Genomic DNA, 27,418 nt, shown 5'->3' with positions numbered 1-27,418 from the left:
TTGGTACATGTCGTGCCCTTTTCTCATTTTGGCAATGTCTTCATCTAGGTGGGCTAACTGCACTCTCTCAAAAAGCAGTCTGTCCTTACAGCGTTGAATTCCCCAAAGGAGTGTCTTGCGTTCATTTTCCCAAACTTCTAATTGCCTTTTCAAATCTACGAACGAATGAAAAGTCCTGCAGGTATGTGCTTAGACCTAAGTAAAGACAACGTTGTGCCTTGCAGCAATGATCTTTTGAATGATGGCATTGAGGACGATAGTAGTTATCAAACTAAGAGTGAGTGATGCGTCAAAAAGTTGCGAAAGAAAAAAGGCAGAAAAAAATAGATAGGAAAATCCCACCATTACTTGCACTGCATCTCGGTAAAAAAGCCTTAACAAGCGATTGTGTTGGCGTCTCCTGGCTCTTTGTTCCCTTTTTATTTTAATTTGAGCTGGGCCTGCGAGAAACAAAAGCAGCAGGCATCTTAATTTTTGGTGGGTTAAAATTGATGGGTTTTGAGGTGTCACATTCTCTCTGCAGACGAGCATCTGCGCACTGCATGGATTCCGTTCTAGTCTGTGCCAACCAATGCAGGATTTTTATGTTGTTGTCTGCAGTTAACCTTCGGTCTATTTCTTTTATTTCGTCTTCTAGCCGTTTTTGAATTTCTTTAAAGGCTGCGTGTCTGGCTTGTTGCACACTGACGATGTTTGTATAAGTCATTTTCAAATTGTCACATAAACTCTTTTCGTCTAATATTTTGCCATTTTCTCTGTCCTTATTTTCTTGATGCATTGCTACAAGGCGTTGACGACGTAAATGTAAAGCGTTTGGCCCTAAAGATCCTACAAAAAAATTTAACTAATTTAGGATGATGAAAACATTAACTTATTTGTGTAGGCTGTATATAGACTGGCATGTTGTGCAATGGGCACCCAACGTCGCGTGAAGGGTCGCTTTCGCAAGCCTTGACTTTCGAACAGCAGCTCGAGGTTGTTACTTAAATCTTGGTAATCGCTGTGCAACTCTCTCCAGGGCTGCCAAAAGGGTCTGCGAACTTTGTTTTTGCCGCCTTCTTCGTTACCTACGATTAAGTAGACGTTGGAGAGAGGTTTGCGGTGGTTTCAAAAAAAGGAATTTTATCTTACGATGACGGTCTTTTCGGAAATAACGCAAAAGACTTTGCTGGTGAAGGGTGCGTCTGTAGGGACAACGGTGAATGCCACATGCAGAACACATGTCATCTGAAACATGCACACATCAATGCATTAAAACAACAACAGACGAGAAATTAACAATCATTGAGGTTAGGAAATAGCTTTAACAGTTTCGCTTAGATGCTGCAAGATTTGTTGTTTGTGAATTAGTTGACGATATCTATTTTCGTATTCTATGCAAACGTCTGTCTTGGTATCTTGTGGTTCCATGTCTAATTGATTTAAAGCATCTAAACGAACTTGAATGTCGTTTTGTGCTGTTGTGTATACATGCATTTCGCGTTGTTTATTTATTTGGTTTTGTCGGTGACGTTTCGCCAACGCTTTTTCTTCGTTGACAAAGTGTGCCAGGTTTTCTTCGTGCCGTCTACGATTTTGGTGGAAGGAGTGCAACAGTGCCAATCGAAGGGTGTGTCTCTTTTCTGTTCAATGCAATACAAAATAGGAGGGTTCAGGGTTAATTTCTTCTCGTTCTGTTCGATTGGCATTCTTTTTTTGTCTTTATATCTCGACAACCTAGAAAACCTGCTTCCATCATACATTCTAGTAACATGGACATTCTAGTGGTCGCATCTGAGAGAGATAGAGACATGCATCCATTAATTTCTCGTCAGTTGTCTAACGCGTCCACTGGGCCAGAGAATGGATACCTAAATCCATAAAGGAGGGGGTATCGCATTCGCTGGTCCACGGGACATGCGACACAGTTGGTGCACACATATATTTCGCTTTGGTATCTCAGATCCATGTGACGATGTCATATAACAAAAAGTTAATCAAAAGTAGGACAGAAAATGGTCATCATCGATAACAAAGTCAATGAGAAAGAGAGTGAAAAGTGAAATCGACCTTGTCCAAACGGTCTATTTATCTAGACGTGTTTGGACAAGATCGAATCCACCACCACATGGGAGGATGTCCACGCCATTTATCGTAAAAATTCACGGGTTGGTTGGACTCTAAAGCCTTTTCTTGCCAAGAGCGCAGGTGCCATTTGCACCCTTCACACATGCACTCACCGTCCGCCCCTAGGTTATCGTGTCGCACGTACAACAAATCGGGGTATCTAAACTGCGGCAAGGCATAACGCCTCTCGCTTAAGGGAAGGTTGTGTCTTTCTTCTACCATTCTCTCGTAACGCATGTTTAATCTATAGCTATCCCCCAAATCGCGGGCACTGTATCTGTGATAGTAACTCGAGGCACACCAACAACCTCGTGTTCCATTGGCCTTTTTGACAGGCGCGTGACACCAGTAACACTGACCGCTCTTTATGGAATAATAATTGGCGTAACGCAGACCCTTCTTTTAGGGGGTGTCGTGGGGCCAGCGCCAAGAGTCATCCTCCCCTTTGACTAATTCGTAACCAGCGTAGATTGTGAGTAATTTGAGGTTGTGAAAGAGTTTACTAGTATAGGCGTTTCGGTAATACCGAGGCACGACTCGCATGCCCATTCGTTGTACATCATCTATTCGTGCTACATATTTCTCTTCACTATTTATCATATAAGCGTAGACTAGAGGATTGTAAAAGTAAGCGGGGCAACAACATCGTGTTCTTTTTATGAGTTGACAGTCGGTGCAATCAAAGCCTATGATCAAGAAGAAAAAAGGGGGAAGCAAAAACTCATTACTCTGCTAGGTCTATAAGTTCGATGACTTTGTCCTGGTCGTCGTCTTCGTCGTTCTCTATTACGTAACCTTCTAGTTCGGCATCTACTTCTTTAGCTCGAATAGCATAATCTATTCGGTCTATGAGTCGAATTCTCTCGTCTAGAAGACGCAGTCTTTTGTTGCTTCTCATGATGAATTCGTTTTGTATTTGATATTCACTGTACCACTTCTTTTGAAAGATGAGGCGATCTCTAGCCCGGGCGTGTGGGGTTAATGAAGCTAACGATAAGGCTGAGGAAAAAAGAAACGCTACGTCACACAACGTGATGGACTTCCCAGTGTTTTTCTATCATTCGGCTTATCATTTGTGACCCTTCACGCAAAAAGGGGGCTTATCCAAATTTCACGCTATGGCTATTTTCACGGTCCTGGCCGTGAAATTGAAAAAAATTATTGGAATGTGAGTGAAATTTCCCTTTCACGGCGTGAAATATTTCACGCCCGGCATGAAATATTTCACGCCGTGAAAAAGGCCACAGTCACCGTGAGAATATTTCACGCCATGAAAAGAGGTCATGATGTCTGAGAAATATTTCACGAAGAGAAACAAAGTGAACTTCTTGAGTAAACATCAGTCTGTTACCCTAAACATCATGCCATCACCATATCACGCCGCCTGCAAAGGTTTTACTGCAAGCATTATTGGAAGTCTTTTGGAATCGCCAACTTGAGATTGGGTCCATTTTTTTGTTAACGTTTCTGTTTTATATCGTGGGAAAACGAAAGAAACGAAAATAACAGAAGAGAAAAATCGTAGATATTAAAAATCTTTGAAGATTGCCCGACACCCTTCCAAATCGATGCACAATCAGATAAGCGTTTCTTATTTCGTTTCTCTGCAAAAAAGCACACAACTTCAGTTTACCGGAATTGGTTTTAAACGTCGAATATTTGTAAAAGAATCTCCATGGTAGTTGAATCTTTACCAGAAATTCAAAAGAATGAGCTCAGTAAAACCATAACAGAAATCAACACGTCATGCGCTGTCTGTAGTAAAAATTAGATAACCGGTTTATGGGATCAGCAAAAAATTACATTACCTTCTGAAATAAGAAACAGACACGTTTGGCACCACGGAGTCTGGCTTTGTTGGCGTAGCTAAAAATTATTCTCTTCGCGAACAGTTTTTATTCGCTTGCACAAAATATTTAAAAAGTGATTGGAATATAAACTCGCAGCTCTATTGGAAAAGATTAGGTTATGGTGAAATTGCGACATAATAGGGCCGTTTATACGAGAGAAAATAAGCCGCGGCTAACGTAAGCCGCGAAAGGAACTATTTATACGAGTATAAACTCCCCGGCCAGGACAACCCGCGGCTTGAGAAAGCCGTGAACGTGGATTTTGTACCATTTATACGGGGTGTTCGCGGCTTATGTAAGCCGCGGCTTATTTTCTCTCGTATAAACGGCCCTATAATGAGTCGTGTAGTATTATTTACCTTTCGTGAATTTTGGCTTAGCATTTTAGCAATTTTTTCTGGCTGAAATTTTCGGAAAGGTAAATTTTAATCCCTATAATTTTCGGATCACTAGACTTTCAGCTAGGAAATCCGAACAGATGAAAAATTTTTAGGGGATAAAAATATGCCTATATCTACCGTTTAAATACTAAAATACGTTTGACAATGCTATGTTTAAGTGGTTTTGAACTATATTCTCGTTGGGTGCCCCTGATTTAAGTAGTAAAGTTTACAGTGCGTCGGAAGCAATGATCGCACATTTTAGCGATTGCGTGAGGAAAGCCAGTCGATGAACTAACAAAGAAAGTGGGATACTGCACGATTAGTTGAGCCTTCGTTACATCGAAAAAAAATTTGCACGGCACGGCAAGAGAAATGCACTAAAAGCGGTAAGTCACCGATAATTACAAACATCAATACTCCGACAATTTCGGTAAACATTTCCATAATAATCCCCCTGAATAATATACATGTCGTCCCAAAAAGATTAGTATTTCACTTGATCTGTTTCAGTCATGTCAACAAACCAGTGAAAATGTATGAGAAAGTCACCAGCAAAATAACCGATTTTGCAATTCTTTGTCGCTTTCAGGGGGTAGAATTTACTTTTTCCTGAGCTTTATAACAATTAGGTGGTCATCAGAAATTTCTTTACAATGTGACATTTTCCAGGCATGAATATTCAGGAATGAAAATTCTTCCTCTTCTTGGCGTTGATCAGCTATGAATCAGCTTTCACAGATTTCTCGTACCCTGCAATCAGGCATTCTTTTTGTCCTGAGTGCCAGTAGATTATCATGGTGTGACTGATTTCTGAGCAATCTGATCAATTTCACGGCGTGAATATTATTTTCACTCCCAATTTCACGGCGTGAAATTTTACCCTTGTTTCACGCCGTGAATATTAATTTTTCACTCCCGATTTCACGGCGTGAAATTTTCCCCTTAATTTCACGGCGTGACTAGTTTCACGCCAAGAGTGAAAATTGAATTTCACGGCGTGAAAAATGAATTTCACGCACCGTGACCGTGAAAAAATTTCATGGTTTTCAGTGAAATCCATAAGCCCCCTTTTTGCGTGAAGGGTCACATTTTGTGTTTTAAGTAGGTCTTATCACGCATTCGTTTAATTCGAAGTGAAAATAATTCTTGTTTGATTTTCTGAAAGTTAGTGCGATTCAAGTTACGTAGTATTCTTTCTATTTGTCTGATGGCTTTTTGGTAAATCTCTTCGTATGAAGGTGACGTCTTACCTAGGTTGGAAATTGGGTTGCGCTGGGATGCAGTAGCAGCAGAAGCGGCCCCTTCGGCATCATTGCCAACACTGGGAGGCACTTGCTGAGGAGGAAAGTCGTCTATTTCGTTGGGTTCTTCTTTGCCTGTAGGGAATTAAAAAAAGTAAAGACCACACCATTTCAATTCAAAACTTGTTTTATTTTGTTTTTCTTTCATTGCTTTAAGGTTGTCACTATTTGCATTTGTTTTCTATATTCCGGTCTAGAATAATTCCACGTAGTGTTATCGAAATATTCTTCGCACTTGGAAGTTAAGACAGTCATAATTTGCAACAAATGTCTGTCACTACTTTTTTGCATGATGAATTCTTTGCGAAGGTTCATGGTGTTATCCCATTCGCCAATTAGACAGTGTTGCTCAATGAGTGCCTTACCTAAAAAAAAAGCATGCAGAAATTAATCGCTTTGTTTCCTTTTGCGTTGTCTACGTAGCGTCCGTCTCAAGTGACACGCTTCTAATACGCCAAATCTTCGGTCTATTTCAACGAACAAACGCACTATCTGCCTATAACACTCACAATAATCGGAAAACATGATATTTAAATGGTAATCCATTTCCCAGGGGTGAATGTGTATGCCCGGTACTGCCAAATTGCCGTCCCAATTGTCACCATCCCCTTCGTGGGCCATCCAAGCGTCCATTTGGTCACGCGTGGTGAAAGGGGACAGATCGAGACGGTCTTGCATGAAGGCCGGATTTAAAATGCAGAATTCTCTTACGTGTTCATGCAGAGATTTGAATTTATCATGTATGAAAGTGCAACTGTAATGAGTTGTATCCTCTAATTCGTGGAGATATTTAAATCTATTTAGGTAGTCTACGTATTTTCTCTTGAGACTTAGGCAAGGGTCGTCTTTGTCATCTATCATAAAGCTGGGGTATTTAGACAGTCTACAAGCTGAGATAAAAAGAATGAAAGAATTGTAAGCATACACGTTCACTTTCAATAGAGATCGCATACAGTTACAATTCTCTCACTAATTTTTCATTTTTCTCTGGAGTTGTTGCAAAGTACGTGCAAGGTTTTGCATGAGTGTCACGCCTGCTTTAGCCGACGTTAGTTCGCTTGTCAAAAGATCTAACCATCGTTTGGTTTGACTGCACAAACAATGTGGATAATCGATGTCTGCCACGAAAGCCTTCAGAAAGGAATCCATTCGAGTGACTTTATTGGCAAACAAGGCTGAAAAGTTGAGACAAAGTGCTTTCCAAACTGCAAAACAAAAAACAATCACAGATCACACATCTTCTGTGCTGAATCTTACACTGATGATAACGCACAGTGCGTAAGTATCGCAATAAGGACATCTATTCACTCGATAAGGATTCTTTTCGTAAATGCTTTCCCAACTTTCATCGAATCTGTGCGAATAACCTAGACATTTTAAGCATTTGACTAGACGTTCTGGTCTGCAACGAGCAAACATCTCTGAGTCTGAAAAATGAAAAACGTGAAAGACATGTATCTTCTTACAGCCCGAACAAATGGGTACTTTTGGCAGGGTAGGTCAGATAACGTTGCTTGCGACATACTCTTTCTATGTTTTGGTGTCGACGCCTGTCTTTCAAACAGTCAACACAATATTCTAAATAACAATAACGCGAAGTATAAACGTATAAGTCACAGCAGCGTGCATTCCAACAGTGTTTTCTAGGATAATTACGAGTATATGTGCTAAGGTAAATATCATCCGTGATCTTTTCGTGACAGGTCAAGTCTATATAGGATTTCCACCAGGGTGCTCTTGCAAAACGCCTACTTGTCATGGAATCTGCAGAAACAAAATCATCTTGTTGTCCACAGTCGACATTAATCAAACAGTGGAAAACAAAACAATCGTGTTGGTGAGATGTTGAATGTATGAGGACAATTCCTTTTGCTTTTCACTGCCAGTTTGAAACGGGCGAAGAAAAGCACAAGTAAGTGTCTTCACACCTACCATCCGCCTCTTAAGTGACTACAGGGACTGGATTGAAAAGCCAAAATACCAAGAATCAAATGAAATGAAAACATGTTGCTTCTGGAATTTTGGATGTCAATGGCAGTCGGTTGGAAAGTGATGGGCTCTGCGTAACCTTTCGCTTATGACTACGTGAATGCTTTCGCGTTTACAATTGTGACAATAAGTTTTGTCGTAAAGGTCGTTACTATCCCATAGTTTTATCTTATATATACATTGCATGCATCTTATACACTTTAAGTTCCTTTCCATGGTTGGAATTGATCCATTTGTCTGTTTCGACTCTGAAATCAAAACAAATGGATCTCAGAGTCAAAACAGATAAATGAGTCATTCCTTTTCATGTTAAGAAAGAGAGAGAGGCCCTTTCGTTGAAGACAAAACAAAGTGAATCTGCATTAAGGTAAAGAAAGAAATCACTATTAGCAACAAGAGTGGTTTCCTTTCTTTACTAAAATGAAGTTCAACGTTCATTCAAGGAAGAGCTAATTGGAAATAGGGGTGGGAGTTGAAGTAACGACAATGCACGAGGCGATATCTTGTGTGACAGTCACTACAGATCACGTGTTCCAACTGACGCATGAAAACGTTGTAACGCGAAGCGTGACGACCAAAAAAGCGAACCCCTTCCCCCACCAGCATCGGACTTCGGCACAATTTACAATTCAATTCGGGAATTCGGGATCTCATCACAGGCAAACGTAAAATGAAGTCCTGCATTCGCAAATTTAAGGCTTTACTGTCCCAAAAAGCAGTACATTTAACGTGATTTTTTATGATGTGCATGAAAATTCTATCTCGACAACATTGACAGCTAGCAGAGGTTCTGTGAAATGATCTGGCTATGTATCGTCCGTCTTTGCGACGTAAAGGAGGCAACTTGTCGATGATGACAACTACAAAAAAGAGAAAAGAAAAATTTCGGTCTTCACACATCATTGAATTTTAACATCTTCTTAATCTGGTTTTCCGTCGAATTGTTTCGCAGCAGTGTTCTTTTGTTTACTCGCATGTGTTTGAGGTATCCTTGACACGTACGACAGATGGTCAGCAATTTGTAACCAGTAATCCTATTTTGACAGCAACAGTATTGTGTCTCCTCTCTTAAACGGCATTTTCTGCAAGGTCTATCGAAGACAGGGAATTCCAGTTTGCATGTCGTTTCTAAAGTGTTGGCCACGTACCGCTGACATTGTGGACATTTGAAAGGCGCATTTTTGTTTTTATCTGTTGACGGGAGAAAGCAAGTTTGTCTTAGTCTCTTGGCAACTTTGAAGATGTAAAAAAAAGGATTGTTGAACGGCGAATTGAGTCTGCATCATATTCAATATGCTTTCTGTATCTTCCCCTTTCAGAATATTGTCCGTAAAAGGTTGCATGAAATTTGTGGTGAAGCAGATGTTGGCTTCTTTCACGTAATTGGAAAAGATGAAATTGAAAGAAGAATCCTTTTTGTCCTTTTCCTTAAAACGAGCCGACCGCCTCACGTCGTTACTGCTAGAAATCACTTTAGGACCACGCTTAGAGACGTCTGTTTCGTTAAGCACGGTTATGCAAGGTGCTTGAATGACTTCACTCGCTGAAGCGTCGGGCACACTATCATCTTCGTGCATGTCGCGAAAAGGGTCTCCCAAGAAACTCGAATTTAAACCCAAAACAAAATCCAAAAAATCGGCACTCTCTGAAGTGGCTGTCATACGTTATAGCATTTTTCCATGGGTCAAAAAAGAATGAACAGAAATGCGTATATTCAACTACATCATCTCTTTTATTATTAAAAAGATCGTGCGTGCTTAATTTCCAATACAACAACAGGTGAAGCCTAACTTAATTCTATTGTCTACTCTCAGCGTGACATCTATGGCATATCAGGTAGTATTCGCCTTGCCTCGTTACTCTACTATCGTAACCTTGGTAACGAAATTCGTCGACAGCACGGCGACACATACAACAACCCCAAAATACAAAGTTGGAAAGATGAAGGCCATCGCACCATTCGTTTTCTAATAAAGAATGAAAAATGACTACATTTTGCCAAATAAGTAGCAAATTGAATGCATGTTTCTACGCCTATCACTTGGCCTTGAAGCGTGATGGATTTTACGTACAAGCCCAGAATGGAGGGGTGAATCGGTGTCAAACAAAAAGGACAGGTGGTGTTATTCTCAGACAGTGAATTATCCGTGTTGTCATAAGAATCGCCGGCTTTTTTATCGAAAACTTCAACTATAAATGAACCAGGAAAAAACAAATATTATTCACTCATTCATTTTTGAATTTCGTTTCCGTTTTGCTGTCATGGCAACGGTTGGCATATGATTAATCTCAGCCCCATTCGACAACAGATTCAAAATGTTTCCATCCGTGACGGAAGACAACACGCTATGCATTAAGCCTGTCATGCAAACTTGCTTTTTACTTAAATCTGCATATGCATCTAAAAATTTATGATTAGCTTCAACCCACTCTTGATAAACGCGTGAAAAGTTAACTGACAGTGCTAAAAAAAAGAATAAAATGAAAAATGAGAAAAAAAAAACTACTTTTTGCGTTTGCCATGGTTTTTGGGAGTGCTGGTCTTGATCGGAGTAGGTTTTATGCGTTTGGCCTTGGCCGTGGCTTGGGCCCTTTGAGCTATTTCTTTTTGTTTGGCCTCCCTCTGCAAACGCTCGTCTTCTGCTTTGGCAGCTCTTCGGAAAGCTAATTTCTGATTGAGAGACCAGCGATTAGCGGCCATGCCGTCTTTCATTTGCATGTTTCGCACTCGTATGATGCGATCGTAAATCTCTTCCAGTTTAGCGGCCCGTTTGGGATCTTCTTGGTCGCCGCACATGACAAAATCGCAACACGGACGCTGGCCTCCGTCTCTATTTATGCCACAGGTCCAAAAGAAATGCCCATGAATTTTCTTTCGTTCGGGTTCTAAAGGATCCTCGCTCTTACGTTCCTTATTCTTCTTATAGATATTCCACTTAAGAATGGCTGGCACTTTATGTTTTTCACAGTTAGGTGGGCCACCCCTTTCACCGGTTTCCTCATTGACACACTTATACTTAAAGCAAGGCAACAAATCTACTTCCATGGCCACGAACATGTCTAACTGGGTATTAGCATCGTAACAGTACGGCAATTTACAATTAGTGCAAAAGTATCTTACTTCCATTTCTAGAGTTTGTTCGTTCTTAACTAGCCACGATCTCAAAACGCGATCGCACAAAGGACAGTTTACAGCATCAGCATTTTTACCTTGTTCGTCTCCTCCGTTGTCAGGCGTAGCAGGTCCAGCTTGAGAGGCATTTGCCATGTCGTTCTCTGCATCGAGATCGCTCGATGGCACCAAGATCTCTTCATCGTGAGAGGCTTCTTCTGCTCCTTCCTCTTCCATTTCAGGTTCGCCGCTCTCCTCACCGCCGCTGCTAGGATCAGCTTCTACGGCCTCTGAATCCACATAGGGATTGGGCTTTCTAATTTTCATCGGTCGTTGCACCAGTTCTAATTCACTGTCACCGTCTTCACTTTCCTCCGCTGGTTCTGTAAAATGACAAAAATAGGCGTCAGACGCATCGGGTGGTTTAGGTGGCCTTTTTAGTTTCCATCCCTCGGCCCGTCGACAAATGTTCTCATAAGTGTTTATAAAGAGTTTAAGTCGATAGTCTTGATGATCGACACAACACCTACCCAAATTCTTGGCTGCACTTTTCTTGGTAGAACCCACGGAAGCTGCATCCGATTTCTTCTTGCTGTTAGCACGCATTTTATCGTAAGCGCGATCGGCTGCTAATTCAGCCGCGTTAGCCGAGGAATCGGGGGCCGAAGCAGAAGCGACGGGAACTTGTTGCTTAGACATAGACATGACGCTTGCAGTTGAAAAGTCGGGCTAACTCGTACAGAAAAAAGCAAAAAGGCACAATAAAGTCAAAGACTTGTTTGGTTACTCAAAAATCAGAGTGACTCTTGTCGTGAGAAACACCTCTATTTATGTCAAATTTTCACAAGTCATACCTCACCGATCATGAGTACCTATTGAAAAAAGACAGCTGCAAACTTTCAAAAGCATACAAAGAAGCACAGCGTTCTAACTTACTAGCACGGGTTCAAACTTTCGAGAAACAAACAACAAACCGTGGCTTCTAAGGACACGTAACGCATTGAAGCGAACGAAGTGTTCATTGTTCGAGCAAGATGTGATACGCGTCACTTGCTTACTGATTACATAAGTCACATGTTCAAATTCTAATTTTCTTCCACCTGTCACAGAACACGGGTCTTCTTTTCCCTTTAATTCTGCGTCCACGTGAATAACCTTTTCCGTATTGTTTGGGTGTTGTCATGGATGATGCAGCACCAGATGCTCCAGAGCCATAACCGGAATCCGAAACACCTGGCCCATAGTCATTAGCGTCACCATAAGAGGCTTCTAGGTTGGCAATCCAATCATCGATGTTTTCTTCGGGGATGGAAGCCAAGTGAGGCGGAAAATCTATGTCTGCGTCAGTCTGGGAGGGCGTGCTGGTGGATGGATATTGTTTTTTGTAATAACCTTTAGGAGTGCCGGGTTGTTGGGAAAAAGCCGCCTCCAAGTCTGCCAAATCTTGCACGGGGCCCCCTTGATTCAAGATATTAAAAGTGTTGTAACGATTGTTGACGCGTTTTATCTTGCGAACGGGTCTCTGACGTGCGTCGAGATGAATTTGTAATTCTCGGACAGCTGCTGCACGCGTGATTTCGGGTTGAATGTAACCCGGTTGGGACACGGTTCGCAGATCGTCTTTGTAGTTGGCCCTTAGGTGTCGCATGACGTTTCTCAAATAAGGAATGGTAACACCTGGCGGTAAAGGAATGCCATCTTTTAAATCTCTAAGTATCTTAAAAATAGCTCTCAAAAGTCCAAAGGCATAAGCGCCGCGATGCTGATCGGAAGCAATCAGTCGTAACCGCGTGGGGTCGTCCAAGTCCACCGCAGGTCCCGCGATCTGACTGGGAGGCATTGTCATGGAAACCAAAGGTTTCGCTCCACCGGTTTGCGTGTCTTTGGCCTCCGTTTTCTGTTTCTGTTCTTTGAGTCGCTTGACTTCTCTTCGAATTCGTTCGATGGAATCTTCTCCTATTATTAAGTGAATTTTAGAAGTCATCTTGCGATTCGTAACCTTCTTCGTCGGACGATTCTTCTTCACGGCTTGAAGGTTCTGGCGCTATGAATTCTGTCTGTTTTTCTATCAAGTAACGCCCCAATGCTCTTGCCAAAAGACAGGTCCTTTTTTGTCTTTGTGGATGAATAAAAGTCAGTCGATTACTCCAACAGGTTCTAGGATCTATAAAAGAGGCAAATGTTTTGGATTTTGTGCGAGTCTTTCTGACCAGCTTATCGTTCCGGTGATTGTGAAATAATAAAGCTAACGAAGTGACTTCTTCGCGATTGTTTTTGTTAAAAGGTTTATTTCGATAGACGAAATGCTTCACTGCGTTCCAATTACGATAAAACATATAATGTGGATCTTCGTCTAAATCTTTTTTAGAAGAAGATTTCATGTCATTATTGCTTGGCCAACAGTTTTTTATCTAAAATACGTCTGTAGACCACTTTGGCAAAGTCGACACGGCTTTTGAAATCGATGCGTTGAATCTCGTGACCTGTTCTCGTATCGTAAACAACTTGTTGAAAGACTTTATCCTTCCTATAATCGTCTAAAACCTTGCCGTATCCTTCAAAAACCACTTTCAAATCTTTAGGCGAAGGTCGACCCCTAAACGCCATCTAAAAGTAACACTTCCGTGGGGCCTTCTGACGGTAAGATGTAAGAGGAATATTTATGAGATGGTGTGTTCCGTTCCGCATGATAGTCTACGAAAACATAACCACCTCGTTCCATTGACTTGTTTTTGTAGTACTCAATTAATTCTGACGTCATCTTTGTCTGACTCTCCCCGACGAATTTGGACAACATATTTCTTATCTGTTGTTTTTCCGAGACAAAGTTGAAAATGACCATGCCAGAAAACTGAGCGCGTAATGAAACAGCAGTAGCCGAGGGTGGAAATAGACTCTGTTGAGTTATAAAGACCAGAATATTGCAGTGGTGTACGGTGCGTGTTAAAAACGTCACCATGCCTTTATCTTGATAAATATGATTCATAAAGTCGTCAAAGACGATAATTCTGGGTTTGTTGTCTTTACATCTCTTTTCTAACTGTGCTAATAAAGGATATTCGCCGCTGCGACCAAAACGTATTCCGTTCTCTTCCAGAACGTCAAACACCGGTTGCCAGTTGGAATTGTAATAATACAAAATTTCGTGAATGGAATGCGGTTTCCATTGCCCATCGCTACCTCTCTTACGGCTCTTAATCATTTCATTGGCATTCAACAAGACTTTACTCAAAAAGGAAGTCTTGCCCGTCATGGTTGCACCCATGAGTGCGTATATGCCCGGTAAAACGAATTGCACGGGCAGACATTTTTCAAAACCCTCTCTCTGCAGCAAATGTGACATTTGGTCTTTGTCATCTTCGTCTACATTTTCTAAAAACATCATTTCGGCCACCAATTTCTCCAATTCACGCCCCATAACATTAACACGCTGTTGCTTTTTCGCCATGGTTGCGTTTAATAAATTCAAAAAGTGAAACTGCATTAACATATATGTACGCGCATGAGGCACGGCTCATTAATTTTACAATTATCAAACAAAGGGGCTTCTGCTACTACATGTCTGGGCGCGTGGCGATAAACGTTCCAATTTATTTAACAAAAGTTTCTTGCGACCACCCGATTGTCTGACAAATTGATCGTGTCTTTCCTTGTTCAGAATGCGTGGAAAGCGACGATGAACGATGGTGTGAACGCGTCTGTCGTTGTCTGCGTCTCTATCTTCGTCGAATTCGGCATCCAGAATTCCAAAAGTCTTTTTAAAACGAGGATTACAGAATTTAGAAAGAAAATAAATGCAATAATCACCGCATACGGTGGAAAAAGTCTGTTGATAGTCTTTAGGATTTTGAATGCAATGTTCCAAAGCTTTCCAACGCACCGGTTGGTAACGACTGGGTCGGTGACCGTAAGAATCGAAGAAATAACAGGCTTTAGAGTTGCTAAGGGGTTTGACAGCAGCCACCCAATGTTGACCCGGTTTGCTGATGGGATCCGTGTTCAAAATCATGGCCCACTGGGATGTACGCTTTAGTTCATGCCAAGGAACTTGATCGGCTGCAAAAACGCCGGTGAAAATGGGAGCAATGTTGGATTCTTTTTGACAAACTCTTCTTAACTGATCCGTGTCGTGCATGTCTCTTTTCACTGATTGCCACCACGCGCATTGTAGCAGGTGACGTGAGTCATGAAAATGGCCGGATCGAGGTCTGGTTCGGGTCCATCCCATTTGTTTATCAAGGGATCTCGACAGATGTAGGTATTGGTTTCGGGTAGAAAAATGACCAATTTGACATTGTTCACACCATTTGCGCTCCAAACTTGAACTTTAAAAGAACCGTCGATGCGCATTATCTTTGTGAGATTGGCTCCGTTGAAATTAGGATCTAGCGAGACCCAAACCCAATTTTGTCCGGCGTGCAGATCTTGTTTGTGCAAAAGGGTGGGATGGTGTCTTTCTGGATTATCCTGGTTACCCGTGTTATCCATTTGCATGCGCCATTTCATGTCACGCGTCTTTGCATCTGTGCCAAAAGGCAAGAAAGTCTGTTCGAAAATGTTCCATTGACCTACTTTGATGACAATCTTGCGAATACCCAAATCTACAAATTCTTGTTTGTCAGTAATGTAGGTGTGTGTGTCTTCTCCCCGCAGCATATCGTCCGTCATGAAACCCAGTCCAAATTGCATGGGAACGCGGCCCTGCAATTCGGGTAAATCGGGCACTTCGGTGGGCAGACCGTTGGGATGATTAGCCACTAGGGCAAAAGGAGTGCTAACGTAGGTTCTTATGTAGGGATCTGTGTCATATTTCACGTCGTTCTGAGTGAAGAAACGGGATTCTAACACTCTGTAGTCTGCCTCGGGAATCTCGTAATGCTTGCACATTAAGAAAGTCTGAGAACTGTCAATGATCACTCGAGGTAACTCGTCGGCCGTGTTGGCGTCGAGGCCGGCTCCTTGTCCAGTCATCGAAGCTCTGCGACCGTAAAACAACTTTTTCATGTCACCTTCAATTTTTACCTCAATGGTGGGATTGAAGAGAGAAGGCATAAAAGTGTTTATCTTAAAAAAAGGACCGGGAATGGGCCAACTTTCGATGTAGACGGGGTTGTTGGTGTACCTCACGCCAAATTCGTCCTCAATGTCTCTCAATCGGTGTTCATTGAAAGGCAATTCGGCAATGGGCTCTCTAGCAACGTTGTTTCTCACACGACCTAAACTAGTCCGCCTGTTACCAGACAGCATTTGGGGATCTTTTAACTGTCTGTCTATAAATTCTGCGTTTTTTTTTTCATCCATTGACAATAGTAGCATGTATTCCAATTTCTCCTGCAATGCTCTGTGGTCACCCATGGAGTTGATGTTGATGCCTCCTTCGGTCTTGACTTGAACGTCTGAAAGAACAGCTTGATTCCACCTCAGTTTAGGAATTAAATGAAAGGTGCGTTGGTTAACATTGGCTGCGCCCGTATTAGCCTGATCGGCTTCGGCAAATGCTAAAGGGGCGTTGCCAGCCCCCTGGTCAGGACCACGATGAATGTGCAGAGCCAGACGAATGTACCAATCGCTAGGATTGGTGCAAGTGTTGGCCAGGGGAGGCAGTGTGAAAACCAATTTGCGATTTTGCACTTCGCTCTGCACAGGATCCACCTTGACCCATTCTTCCCGAATGTGCTTGTATTTTTGAAAGATGAATTTTCGCAAACCCTCTGTAATGGGTTCTTGAACTACGGTAGTGGTAGTTTGTCTGCCTAGAGGAATGGGCGTAGAAAACGCTTGATCGTAACTTCTTTTGAGAGCAGTAGCATCCTGATTGATACGCGCTTGAATGTGCGAAGCTACGGTGGGACCTCCTACTTCGGTCTCTGTGAATCCGTTTCTACCATTAGCGCTAATTAAACCCCCTATTTGTGACATCTTTCCTTCAATTCTCTTCTTCGTCTAACATGCGTTCCAAAACGTCCAAATATCGAGCCTGTGCAGATTCGCCTTCGTCTTCGTCGTCGCTTTCGGGATCAAATTTGACGGCTTTCTTTCCTTTAGGCCTTTTGCGTTTCTTATTACCGCGAACAGGTGGTTTTTCGGACGAGGTTTCCATGACAACAGGTTGCTGGGCAATGCGCTCTTTGATTTCTTGTTCTAAATCGCGCTCGATGTTTTCGTCTGTAAGCAATCGGTCGTCTAGTTCCTTAATGATTCTAAGACAAGCTTCTTTGCGCTTTTGAATGCTATTTTTTTCGTGAGCAATCTCGTTGGGGGTTCTCTTTTTGACTTTGTCCGGATCGTATCCCAACTGGTGTCTCGCCAATAAATTGAGTCGCGCTTTCTGGTCCTCTACATTAGAGGTCAATTTTTCCAAAACTGAAGCGTGCTTTTGCATAACGTCCTCTATACATTTTACCACTTTAGAAGGCGGTTGCTGATCGTCTTCTTCCTCTCCTTCTTCGTCCTCTTCGTTATCTTCGTCATTCTCCTCCGCTTGGTCTTGGGCAGCTGCAATGAGGGCCATTTTGGCAAATTCTTCCCACTCTTCGGGCGTCATGGCATTTAATTTTTGCTTGAAACTCTCTCCACGCGACAATTCTTTTTGCAATGCTTGTTCGGAATCTTTCACACTCTTTTTAGCTTTTTGTACATCTTCTTTACTTACGGCTGCACTGACGTTACTCGTACTAGGTGCTACTTGTAAAACGGGTTGTCCTCTATTGTCTACTTGAAAATTACGTCCGTGTCTCTGAATGAAAGGCATCTTTTACCTTCTAAAACGTTTGGGTGTAATTGTCTGAAACAATTTGTTTACAGCTCTTCTTCCCTTTGGTGTTAGACCCTTAACACGAAATCCTCTGCCCCTCTTATTGATTTTTTTATTTTTTTTGGCATCTTTAGCCTTCTTTAATCGTCCCTCTAAGATCTTGAGTTCGGATGCTGACATTTCCGCCTTCTTTTTCTTTTTCAAACCCTTTGTAGGATGATAGCTAGCTGGTCTAGGATGATCCTTCGCTTTATAACCAGGCAGATCACGTCTAGTTCTCTTTTTTCTGCTTGCAGAAGGGGTAGCATTAGGAAAAAGAGGTGGTGGTGGTGGTGTGGGTAATCTGTTTATGGCCTCCGAAGCTCTGACGGCTTCGTCGTCTTCCGGTAAAGGCAAAGGCAACTCCATCTGCAACATTTCTTCCATGCTGGGTTCTCCTCCGGGGTTTTTACGTCTGCTTTTCTTTTTCAATACTTTTGGCGTTCCGCGAATGCGACCAGAACGAAGCGTCGTATGACCAGTACCGCCTTCCTGATTGGGATCAAAACCACCGTCGTAACCCACTCCACCTTCTTGATTGGGATCGAATCCGCCAGAAAAACCTACTCCCCCATATTGTTTTTTGCAAAAAACGCTAGGTCTAAATATGAGAGGCATTCTCTTTTCTTTTTTTTTTGTTTTTTAGGCTAGCTCCAACACGCGCCAAAAAGAAAATACAATACTGACACAAACCCGTGAACAATGATAATTTATTATGACCGGAGGCATAGCAGCTAAATTTACATATATTTACGATAGCGATCGTCTGCGAATTCAAAATAGTAAAAATATCGCATCGTCAGCCTACGATTAATCCAATACAACGGGGCGAATTTTAATGACTGCATAAACAGGCACCTTGACAAAAGGTCTTCCTCTAGTATCTCTAAAATAAAGACGAAAACTTCTATGAAATCCCTCTTCTAGACGTTTCCATTGAGCCATATCGGGTCGCGTAAAACACTTTGAGCGACGCGGTCTAAAAGGAACATTACACAATGTTTGACTGAGTTCAGTTCCTGTTAATTCGGATTTCATTTTATCCATACCTACGATAACAAATTGAAAACTATCGGAACTTATCATTTCCCAAATATACCTATCTGACAAATGAGGAATTAACATTTTGAATTCTACAGTTTCATCTACTCTTTCGAAGACCAATCTATCATTGTTGACAGACCAGGCGGCCGTGTCTCTAGTGAGATGACTCCACAAAAAATTAGGCACCAATTGATCGTTTACTAATCCCAAACATCTGGCCATTTTTAAATCAAGTTCCACCGTCTTCACCTTACAATCTTGATGGAATTGCCACTCGATAGTCTTGTCTCTTTCAAAAAAGCGAATGCCCGAATATTCCAAAATCATATTTAATATCATGCAAAGTTCTTGCAAAGTAGCTATTTTGCAAGCGGGCAAATAAACTTCATCGACAGTTTCATGGGCAGTGACTTCTCTAACGACATAATTGGCATTGGGATTAATATCCAGAATACTCTGTATCTGATCGCTACAACCAAACGGTTCTGGGTCAACTTGAACGGCTGCGACGGCCGATTGACTTGAAGGTACTCGTAAAGTCACAAAGCGTGACTGACTAGAGATATTTTTGAGTTCACGAGAAGCGATGCTCAAAGCGTGCAAAGCCACTTCGTCGTTCTTGTGAAATACGGCCGTGTAATCCCCAAAGTCGACTTTTATGGAACCCTTTTCATCCGTTTCTTTCCCCATCACACTAACCGTTTTGATAGTTCTATGGTAAGGATGGAAACGCACTTTATGATAACTCATCACTCGTCGTCAGCATATAAATCGGGCGTGAAATCGGGTTTGAAAGTCAATTCCACTTCAGACACACCAGTGAACCAGCTGGGAAATTTATTAGAATTTTTAGCATCGTTAATCTTGACGGTTAATTTGGAAATACCGGCAGGTAGTGCTTGAATGCGAATGAAATCTCGCTTGTGGCCTTCAAAGACTGTGATTGGTTCGTCCGTTTCCAAGTCAACCAAATGTTGCAGTCGACCGGTCACGCAAAATCCCTGGGGAGACCCCTTTTCCTGAACCCATTCAAATTCATTGATGAGCAGTTCCGGTATAGTAATGGTTACTTCCTTTACACGCATGTGGTGAATAGAAGCCAAACACCGGGCTGTTGTGAGTTCTTCCTTATCAATATCTATTTGTAAACCGCCAAACATCTGTCTGTCATTTTCGTCCAAGACCCGAATGATCTGATGCGCTCTATAAGGTTTAATGATGAAAGCATGATCGTCGTCACTTTCTAAACTCGCTTCCTCTCGGGAAAACAAACGATTGTTACTAGTAAACAGTGGCAACGAACTAGTGGGCATCGGCACCCATTCGCCCATGTTAAGATTTAGAAAAATACATTTACAATGGGGTCTACTGGGCCAATCGAGAATGTGAATGTCTGGATGAGAGGAAGCCAAACTGTGTAGATTGAAAATCGTTAACCACTTCTCATGAAAAACAAAATATCGCAAAAAGGGAAGATTCCATGGATTGACATTGATGCGAAACTCTCTTCCTCCATTTTGCAAATCAAAATAGGTAGTACCATAATTGTGATAAAACCAAATAGAATTATCCCACGGGGGTATATAACGCTCAGGAAATTGCAAAGGAAATTCATTGGCCAACTGAACTCTATCGTTATATCGAGCATACACAGGCATCGAACCGGCAGATAACCATTCTTGCAGACGCGTGGCGTAGACTTCCATAACGTGATATCTCAAAGGTGTTGTCATTGTGTGTTGCAAAACCGTTGCCAGCAACTGCCAAGACTCTACGGTCTGTTCGTTCGCTAATGAACTCAAAACCGTTTCGGGCATGAAAAAGGGCTCTTGAGGACACAAACCATTCAAGTTGCCCGGATTTCTTATCAAACAACCCCAAGAAATAAAATTATCTGCTTCCTGAAGGCCAACCTCAATGAGGGTTTCCACTTTATTGTTCTGTACAAGTAAGTGAAAACAAGCCCTTTTCAAACAGACCTTATAACCCTGATTCAATTTTAAAGGCACCGGCAAACTAGTACACCACCAAGCTCTTTGTGTGACCTCTTCGTCCACGCGTACGCTTCGTTTGTCGTTGGAGTACAGGGTGACATTGATGTCGCGATCTCCATCGTCGAAAGAAGTAAAATCGTGGGTAGAAGTAAAAAATTTTTCGTCTTCATTCATCCCTCACTTTTTACTTTTGAAAGCACGCAGTAGCGGTGAATTATTGGGTAAAATTCGGCGATACGCTTTAGGATAGTCAAACAAAGAAACGGTGGTGCCTTGTTTCGAAGAAGAATGAATCCTTTTGATGCGAAGACGCTTGGGATCGTATTCTCTAAGTAACTGCAACTCGTTTTCGTAAAAGGATCCCTTCAAATCTTCCTGCAAGAGATCTCGGACTCGATATTTATTGATGTCTAATCGGGGAGCCGTTCTCCCCCGATGCGTTATTTCAAAGACTTCTTCGCTCCAATTACCCCTGTACGACTTATGAAAAGGGCCTGGGTTCAACAACAAACGAACGAATTCGCCTTCTTTGAAACGAAACGGTTTAATCTGCTTTTTATAGTGCAATTCTAAAAATCGCAACCGCTCGTTTCTCTCTGTTAACAGACGACCACTATTGTGATAACCGATACTAATGGGAGTTCTACCGTCTAAGCTACGATGAGGCCTATGATTATACTGAAAAAGAGCCTGCCTAACAATCTTGGTGTAATGCAAATTGGGGCTTTCACGCTTGATGACGGCCATCAAGTGTTGCAAAGTCTGGTTAAAACGTTCCACTACAGCGGCTTTAGTCTCACTATTTATAGCAAAATGATATATATCGTTTTGTTTACAATATTGCTTGAATCGATGATTAAAAAATTCACCGCCTTCATCGGTGTGAAATTTGACGGGCGAACCATTTCTATCGATGATCTTTTTGAAAGCTGTCAAGACAGATGTTGCCCGCTTATCGGGCAAGAATTGAGAATCCGCACGTCTGCTAAACAAATCTATGACAGTCAACAACCACAGATCGGCTATGCCATGTGCCCAAACCAAATCGCCCTGCCACGTATGATTGTAACCGCCATGAGTTATGGTAGGATTTCTTTCGTAGCGTCTTCTAGGCGCTCTTCGTACAATTTGAGGAGCTTGCGAATGTGTCTCTATAAATCTTTCTACTTCACGTTTCTTAATTTTCAAATGAGGAGCCAATTTTTTTGCATGCGGATACAATAGATGCACTTTAGCATATTGAAAGGGTGAATCGTTTTTCAAAAACAGTTTAGACAGAAGGTTTTCTATCTCTGATTGTCTCTCTCGCTCCATTGCCTTTCTTCACTTGTTCATCCACTTCAGATAATCTTTCTCGTAACCGCAACTCCGTCATGGACTGACTAATACGCAATTGAAAGCGACCTATCAGTTTAGTGACCTTGTTTCCGCAAACAAAGACGCTCTCTGTAGTAGGAGACAACCTAGAATTACTTCTACTCAGCGATAGAGAGCCGTTAGGCATGCCAGTAACATCATCATATTCCAAACAGCTCTCATGACCGCTCGGAGAATCTTCTTTATGCACGCTCGAAGATGGATCTTCTTCTTCGTTTTCCTCCGAACTCCATTCGTCCTTCTCGTCACCCCCTTCATGATGACGAATGATAGAACGAGCTGCATGCATAATAAATTCTCGCATGGCCGCATTAAATTCACCGTCATTAAACATCTTTTGCACGGCCTCTTTAGGTGTTAACAACAGACCCCTCTTGCTGAGATTCGTAACTGTCATATGCATGCAGTTTAGAAATTCATCTTTCAACCTCTTTTCCAATTCTTCCAAATAATCGTCACATTTTTCCAAAGAAATCTTCAGCGCTTTCATTTCATCATACAACGCATTCATTTTCCGCATCATCAAGTCAAATTCGGACTTTTCAAATCGAAAGGTCTGAATGTCCATGAGAGATTCCACTCTTTTTTGCAATTTTAAATGATGCTCCTGCAACTGTCTCAATTGTCCGCTCTTACAGTCGCAAATATTGTAAACAAACTCCACATGCTGGGAAGAAGGCGATGCCATTATAGTTTCTCACACAATCTCTTTCATCCAAACACAGACACGCTCTGTTCCGTACTCGGCCACGCACAAATCTACCCACTCTTTATATTTGCGTTTGGCTTCCTCTACTTGATTCTTTTTATAACCTAACATAAATTTAGCTTGAATTGGATCTTTTAATTCTCTATATTCTTGATCGTAAGCGGTTTTCTGGCTCATTTGGAAGAGGAAGAGTCGTCCACGCACTTGTTACGATTAGTACCGGCCGAACCGCAACAAGTTATGGTAACGTTAGCATTGGAGCGAATGTAATGACCGTCGGTTTCGTCGTCCTCTTCTTTAGCCGTTTGAGTTTTTGGTGCCTCTCAATACACGCTAGCATGCACTCGTCTACTTTTCCTTCTTTTAAAACAAGAAGCAAAGCATTCTCTGACAATCTGACCGCAAGAGACCACGGCAAAAACACCCACTCCACTCATTCTTTCTGTCATCTCATTTATTGATCATTGTTTACATCTACGTAAATACCTCAATTTTGTCATGTCACTTCCGTTCTGGCACCGTGGCCTAATGGATAAGGCGACCGACCACCCGTCGGTAGATGCAGGTTCGAATCCTTGCCGGGGCCCAAAAGAGATTAAATTGGTTTTGTTCTAGCCATTAACAAAAAACAAACAAGACCCAAATTAGTCTCTCCTTTAGACATTGACGCCTTCCTAGCTGTTGCAATCGTTTCCAAAAACAAAAAAAAAGCCTCAGCCAACAGTTAAGAAACCTCAGCGAACAGTTAGGAAGGCTAGAAAAACTGACAGAAATAAGTAATTGACGGAAAAATGTTAGTTAGCCACGAGTCATCGCTGTCTGGAAACGCTGTTCGGTTCCACTGTGCCAGAACCTTTTTTTTTAAAAAAACTTAACTTTCTACTCTAAATTTACTACGATATCCAAACGGGTAAATGCGACAGGCAGGGCCCATCTCCCCGTGAAAATCCGTGGCCCCCTTGTCGTTGATTAGAGCGTATTTACGCACTAACAAATCGGGTCGCTGAGCCAATTCGTCTTCGACGGCCACCCGCTTGTACGAGGTGGGTTCGCCCGTCTCGACATTCTCGTCTCGCTTGCGTTTGCCCGCCCCGGGTCCCTTTTTGATGGTAAAATTTTCCACTAGCACAGCCCCATCCTCCCCCTTGAAATTGACCATGCCCGAAGGAGAGATTTCCAATTCGTTCTCCTACAACCACTCTCTCAATTCGCCAGGTTGATCGAACGAATCCGCCGTAACCGACAATTGAGCTAGCGTATCCATAATGTCAAAACTCAGCGTCTGGTCGTCCTTTTGTAGCGTCATACCCCGGACTACTACTTTGCTGCCCGCGTTACGTATCTGCGTAGCATCGCGAGCCACTCGCCACACCCGACGACCCTGACTATTCACGACTATTTCAAAATGCGCTTTCAGAAACGAATAATTCTTAGGACCACCGGCGCAAAAGGCTCGAATGTACTGACCAGCATCGAGTTAGTCGGTAAATTGACCAATACCCTCTCCTAGAGGTAAACCGACGTCCCCTCTCTGTTGCACGTAAATCACGCTGTCGGTATCGCAATACAAAACGTTCGATCCCTGGGGTAAAAGTCCCTGAATGAGAAGGAAATCGCGCGCCCAAGCGGTAGTGAATGCCGCCTGAGCAATGTTACCGCGTTTGCAATCTCGCATGAATTCGTCTTTGGTTTTATAGGACATTTGGCAGATTTCGTCGCCAATGAACATGACCTCCTTTTCGTGTTTAGTTTCGTCGTTCAAAATGTCGTGAAATTCTTTGCCGTCGCGCACGTAAACCCGATGAATGCGACCGTCGTAACGCGTGGCCCACGAACCCCACAGCGAATTCAAAATCAATTTGGCCGTCTTTTTAAGGCCTTCGTTGGCCACTATCTTGTCGCGCTCCAGCAAAATGTTGTTGTCTTCGAAAAACCGATCGATGTACTCGTCTTTTTCGGCTTCTGTGCGCACGTTTTTGGGCCAGCCGCCGGCCTCGGCTTTGACTTTGAAGAACTTGTCGACGAATTCTTTGAAAAAACCCTTGGCATGATGAGGCCAATGCCAGACTTCCTGTATGTCGCCCACGACTCGATAGCCGTGTTCCATAGCGCGATACCACTCGATGGTGGTCCACGTGCCTTCGAGAAGTCGCTCTTGTCGCGTGTGGCGACACGAATCTACGGAATAATTCCCCTCCTCCGTGCACGTTCGACAGAGGGGAAACACGAGTTTGCGAATGCCCTGCGTTTCCACCGAATAAGGCAAGACGGGCCATTCGAGTCCGCGGGGTGCCAACATGGCCCCCTTGATGAAACCAAAATAGCGATCTTTTGCCTTGTCTATATTGCAAGTGATGATTTCGGGATTGCCTAGCGGATACTCGGCTTCGCGCAGACCGTGCGGATACAGAGAAGTAAAGTCCACGTAACGAATGCGCGCACCGGCAGGATAATCTTCCACGCGAGCTCGCAGGGCTCGATTCTCGACACGACCTCCTTTCAACGCGTCACGTGGACGAATGTGTTCGGTCTGTGTGATCTTGTCGAGGCCCCATTCGGCCAATTTCTGAGCAATGATGGAATCGGGCCGTTCTTTCATGCGTTTCCATTTACAACCCCAGACGGCAAAGACCTTGTAACCGGCCTCTTCGAGATCGCGGTGCCTTTGCTTGGTCTGTTCATTCAATTCTCGCATGGTCTTAGCTCGATTGCCAAAAGGCGATTTTACGTCGGGCGAATAACACTGCAGACACCCATGCCAGAGACACCCGTTATATTCGACGGCTACGGGTTTTTCGCCCGGATTTTTACCTCGAAAGTAACCGTCTAATTTATAAGTGCGATGATCACAATCGCGATTGACGTGACGCACGTGACCACGCGTGCTGGCGTGAGTGTCAAAATCTTCCACCACACCCCCGACTTGAGGCAAGCGAACTTCGCGCGCGCACTTAACCACCCACTCCTTTTGCACGAATCCGTCCTTGACCTTACCGGCGTACTGCAATTCACCGTCGTACATAAACTGGTCTACGAATTGCAAAAACTGATGGGATTCGTTGGACGGGGTCTTTTCGGGGAAACCGATTTCGCGTGTCATGCCCACCACGTTGGGTTTCAGATACATAAAACGCCATATGAAATTGCTGAGACCGGCGGTGGTGCAGCAACCGATGCCGGGCACGGCTGCTATTTCAAAAGGTTCACCGCAGTTCATCCACTCGCGTCGTACGGTACGTTTGGTGAGATCCCAAACGAATTTTTTGAACTTCATAAAACCGGCTTTGAGTAATTCCACATCTTTCTCACAATATAAAAGCAGCTGTTCCTCGAGCGACCAGTCTTGACGACCGGCCCAGCTGTCATACCACGCTTCGAAGGCGGGGTTTCCCGTGACGGGCGATTGACCGCGTTGTTCCAAATAATGGCGCGAAGGCACCTGCCCCTCGTAAGCGAAATTTTCCGGTACGTTGAAACCGTGAGGAAAGAAACCCTTAGCCAATTCTCTGTCTAGATCAAACGTGTCCACAAAAGAAGCCAATTTACCGGGCACGAAAAGACAGGAATCTAAGAAATGCAAACAACCACCGTACACCATCTTTTTGATGGTCTGCCCGGTAACTATGAGATCGGGCATCTTTAAGTTGCGACGCAAGATTTCGGCCAACAAAAATTGCACGTCGAAACGCGACGCGTTGTGAGCAAAGAAGTAGCACTTTTCACCGGTGGCGTAAAGCGAATCAGTACGAAAGAACAACCAGTCGCAGACTTTCTCGATGGTATCTAGCCCAAAGAAGGTCTTAACTTCGCCCTTTTCCGATTTGAATACGGCGGCGTTCACGGTATATTTACCGTCGGGCATAACGCACGTTTCAAAGTCGTAATACCAAAACGTGCCCATCTTGTCGAGGTCTTTGATGTGTTTATCCTCGGCGATGGGTTGCACAAAACATTCGTGCTCTTGACCCACATCGTACTTACTATTACAATGAGTACAGGTGCTCTGATAACAGACATGTGCCGTTCTAGTGTTCCCGTACGCATTAAGGCGATTACCCTCTTTATCCCTTTCAAAGACACCCTCGTGAGCTCGCAAAGGCTTTTGACAAAATTCGCAAGCCCTAATGCACTCGCAAACAATCTTGTGTTTGCCAAACAGAGGCGATTTACCCCTCTTTAAATGATTGGCGTAACACATCTCCCCTTTGAATAGGCGTTGACAATCTGGACAGAGGACATTGGCGGGCAAGTCACTCTGGTGATCTTGACAACCGTCGCTCTTGCAACACTCGCAGACGCTACCCCCGTTGTCACAAAAATGCTTATTACGGGCTTTGGTCACCTTACAACAAAATCTGCAAAAATACCCCACCGTATAGCCTAGATAAGTTCGCATCTTTTTCACAAACACATAATGTCCGTGTACTAACACGATGTTAATAATGTCATCTAGTTTTTTACCGTCACAATTCCACTCCAACAGCACGACGTTGTCTTTAGCTCTATCTCTGACTATGACTCCGAAACGCTGCAATTCCGGCATTTCACTACAAAAACGCCTCAATTGATTGAGGGTTAGACGATGGTTTTCGTTGTAGGACCAGGGTTTCTGAATGTGTGCTTCTTTCATGCGTTTCTCTAACGTACCTCTGAATCGCAGAGCCCTCAATTTGCTACGATTGGCATTCAAGATCTTGTCGTTCTGGCCGGTCTTGTGCAGCATGCCAAACCAAACGGCCGCCACGCCACATATACCGTTA

At 43.0% G+C, this 27,418-nt stretch overlaps 1 protein-coding gene across 2 annotated transcripts in view; it reads right to left on the bottom strand.

The window, feature by feature from the left end:
- LOC138032537 (uncharacterized) overlaps window positions 1-27,418 on the bottom strand; it is a 42,490-nt gene that overhangs the window by 2,686 nt on the left and 12,386 nt on the right. Inside the window, exons 1-3 of one of the 2 annotated variants that reach the window (XM_068880238.1) lie at window positions 10,840-11,532; window positions 5,590-5,715; window positions 45-440 (exon numbers count right to left, since the gene is read on the bottom strand). In XM_068880238.1, coding sequence (XP_068736339.1) covers window positions 196-440; window positions 5,590-5,715; window positions 10,840-11,446 — 978 coding nt within the window. In that variant the 5' untranslated portion in view covers window positions 11,447-11,532 and the 3' untranslated portion in view covers window positions 45-195. Of the gene's footprint in view, window positions 1-44; window positions 441-5,589; window positions 5,716-10,839; window positions 11,533-27,418 lie in introns of those variants that run through there. The other variant, XM_068880237.1, reaches the window with a different exon arrangement.

Source organism: Montipora capricornis, chromosome 14 (assembly GCF_036669925.1).
Source record: "Montipora capricornis isolate CH-2021 chromosome 14, ASM3666992v2, whole genome shotgun sequence".
In the NCBI taxonomy this organism is placed as follows: Eukaryota; Metazoa; Cnidaria; class Anthozoa; order Scleractinia; family Acroporidae; genus Montipora; species Montipora capricornis.
The sequence above is the reverse complement of the archived record's forward strand: the minus strand, read 5'-3'. Positions and strand labels throughout refer to the sequence as shown.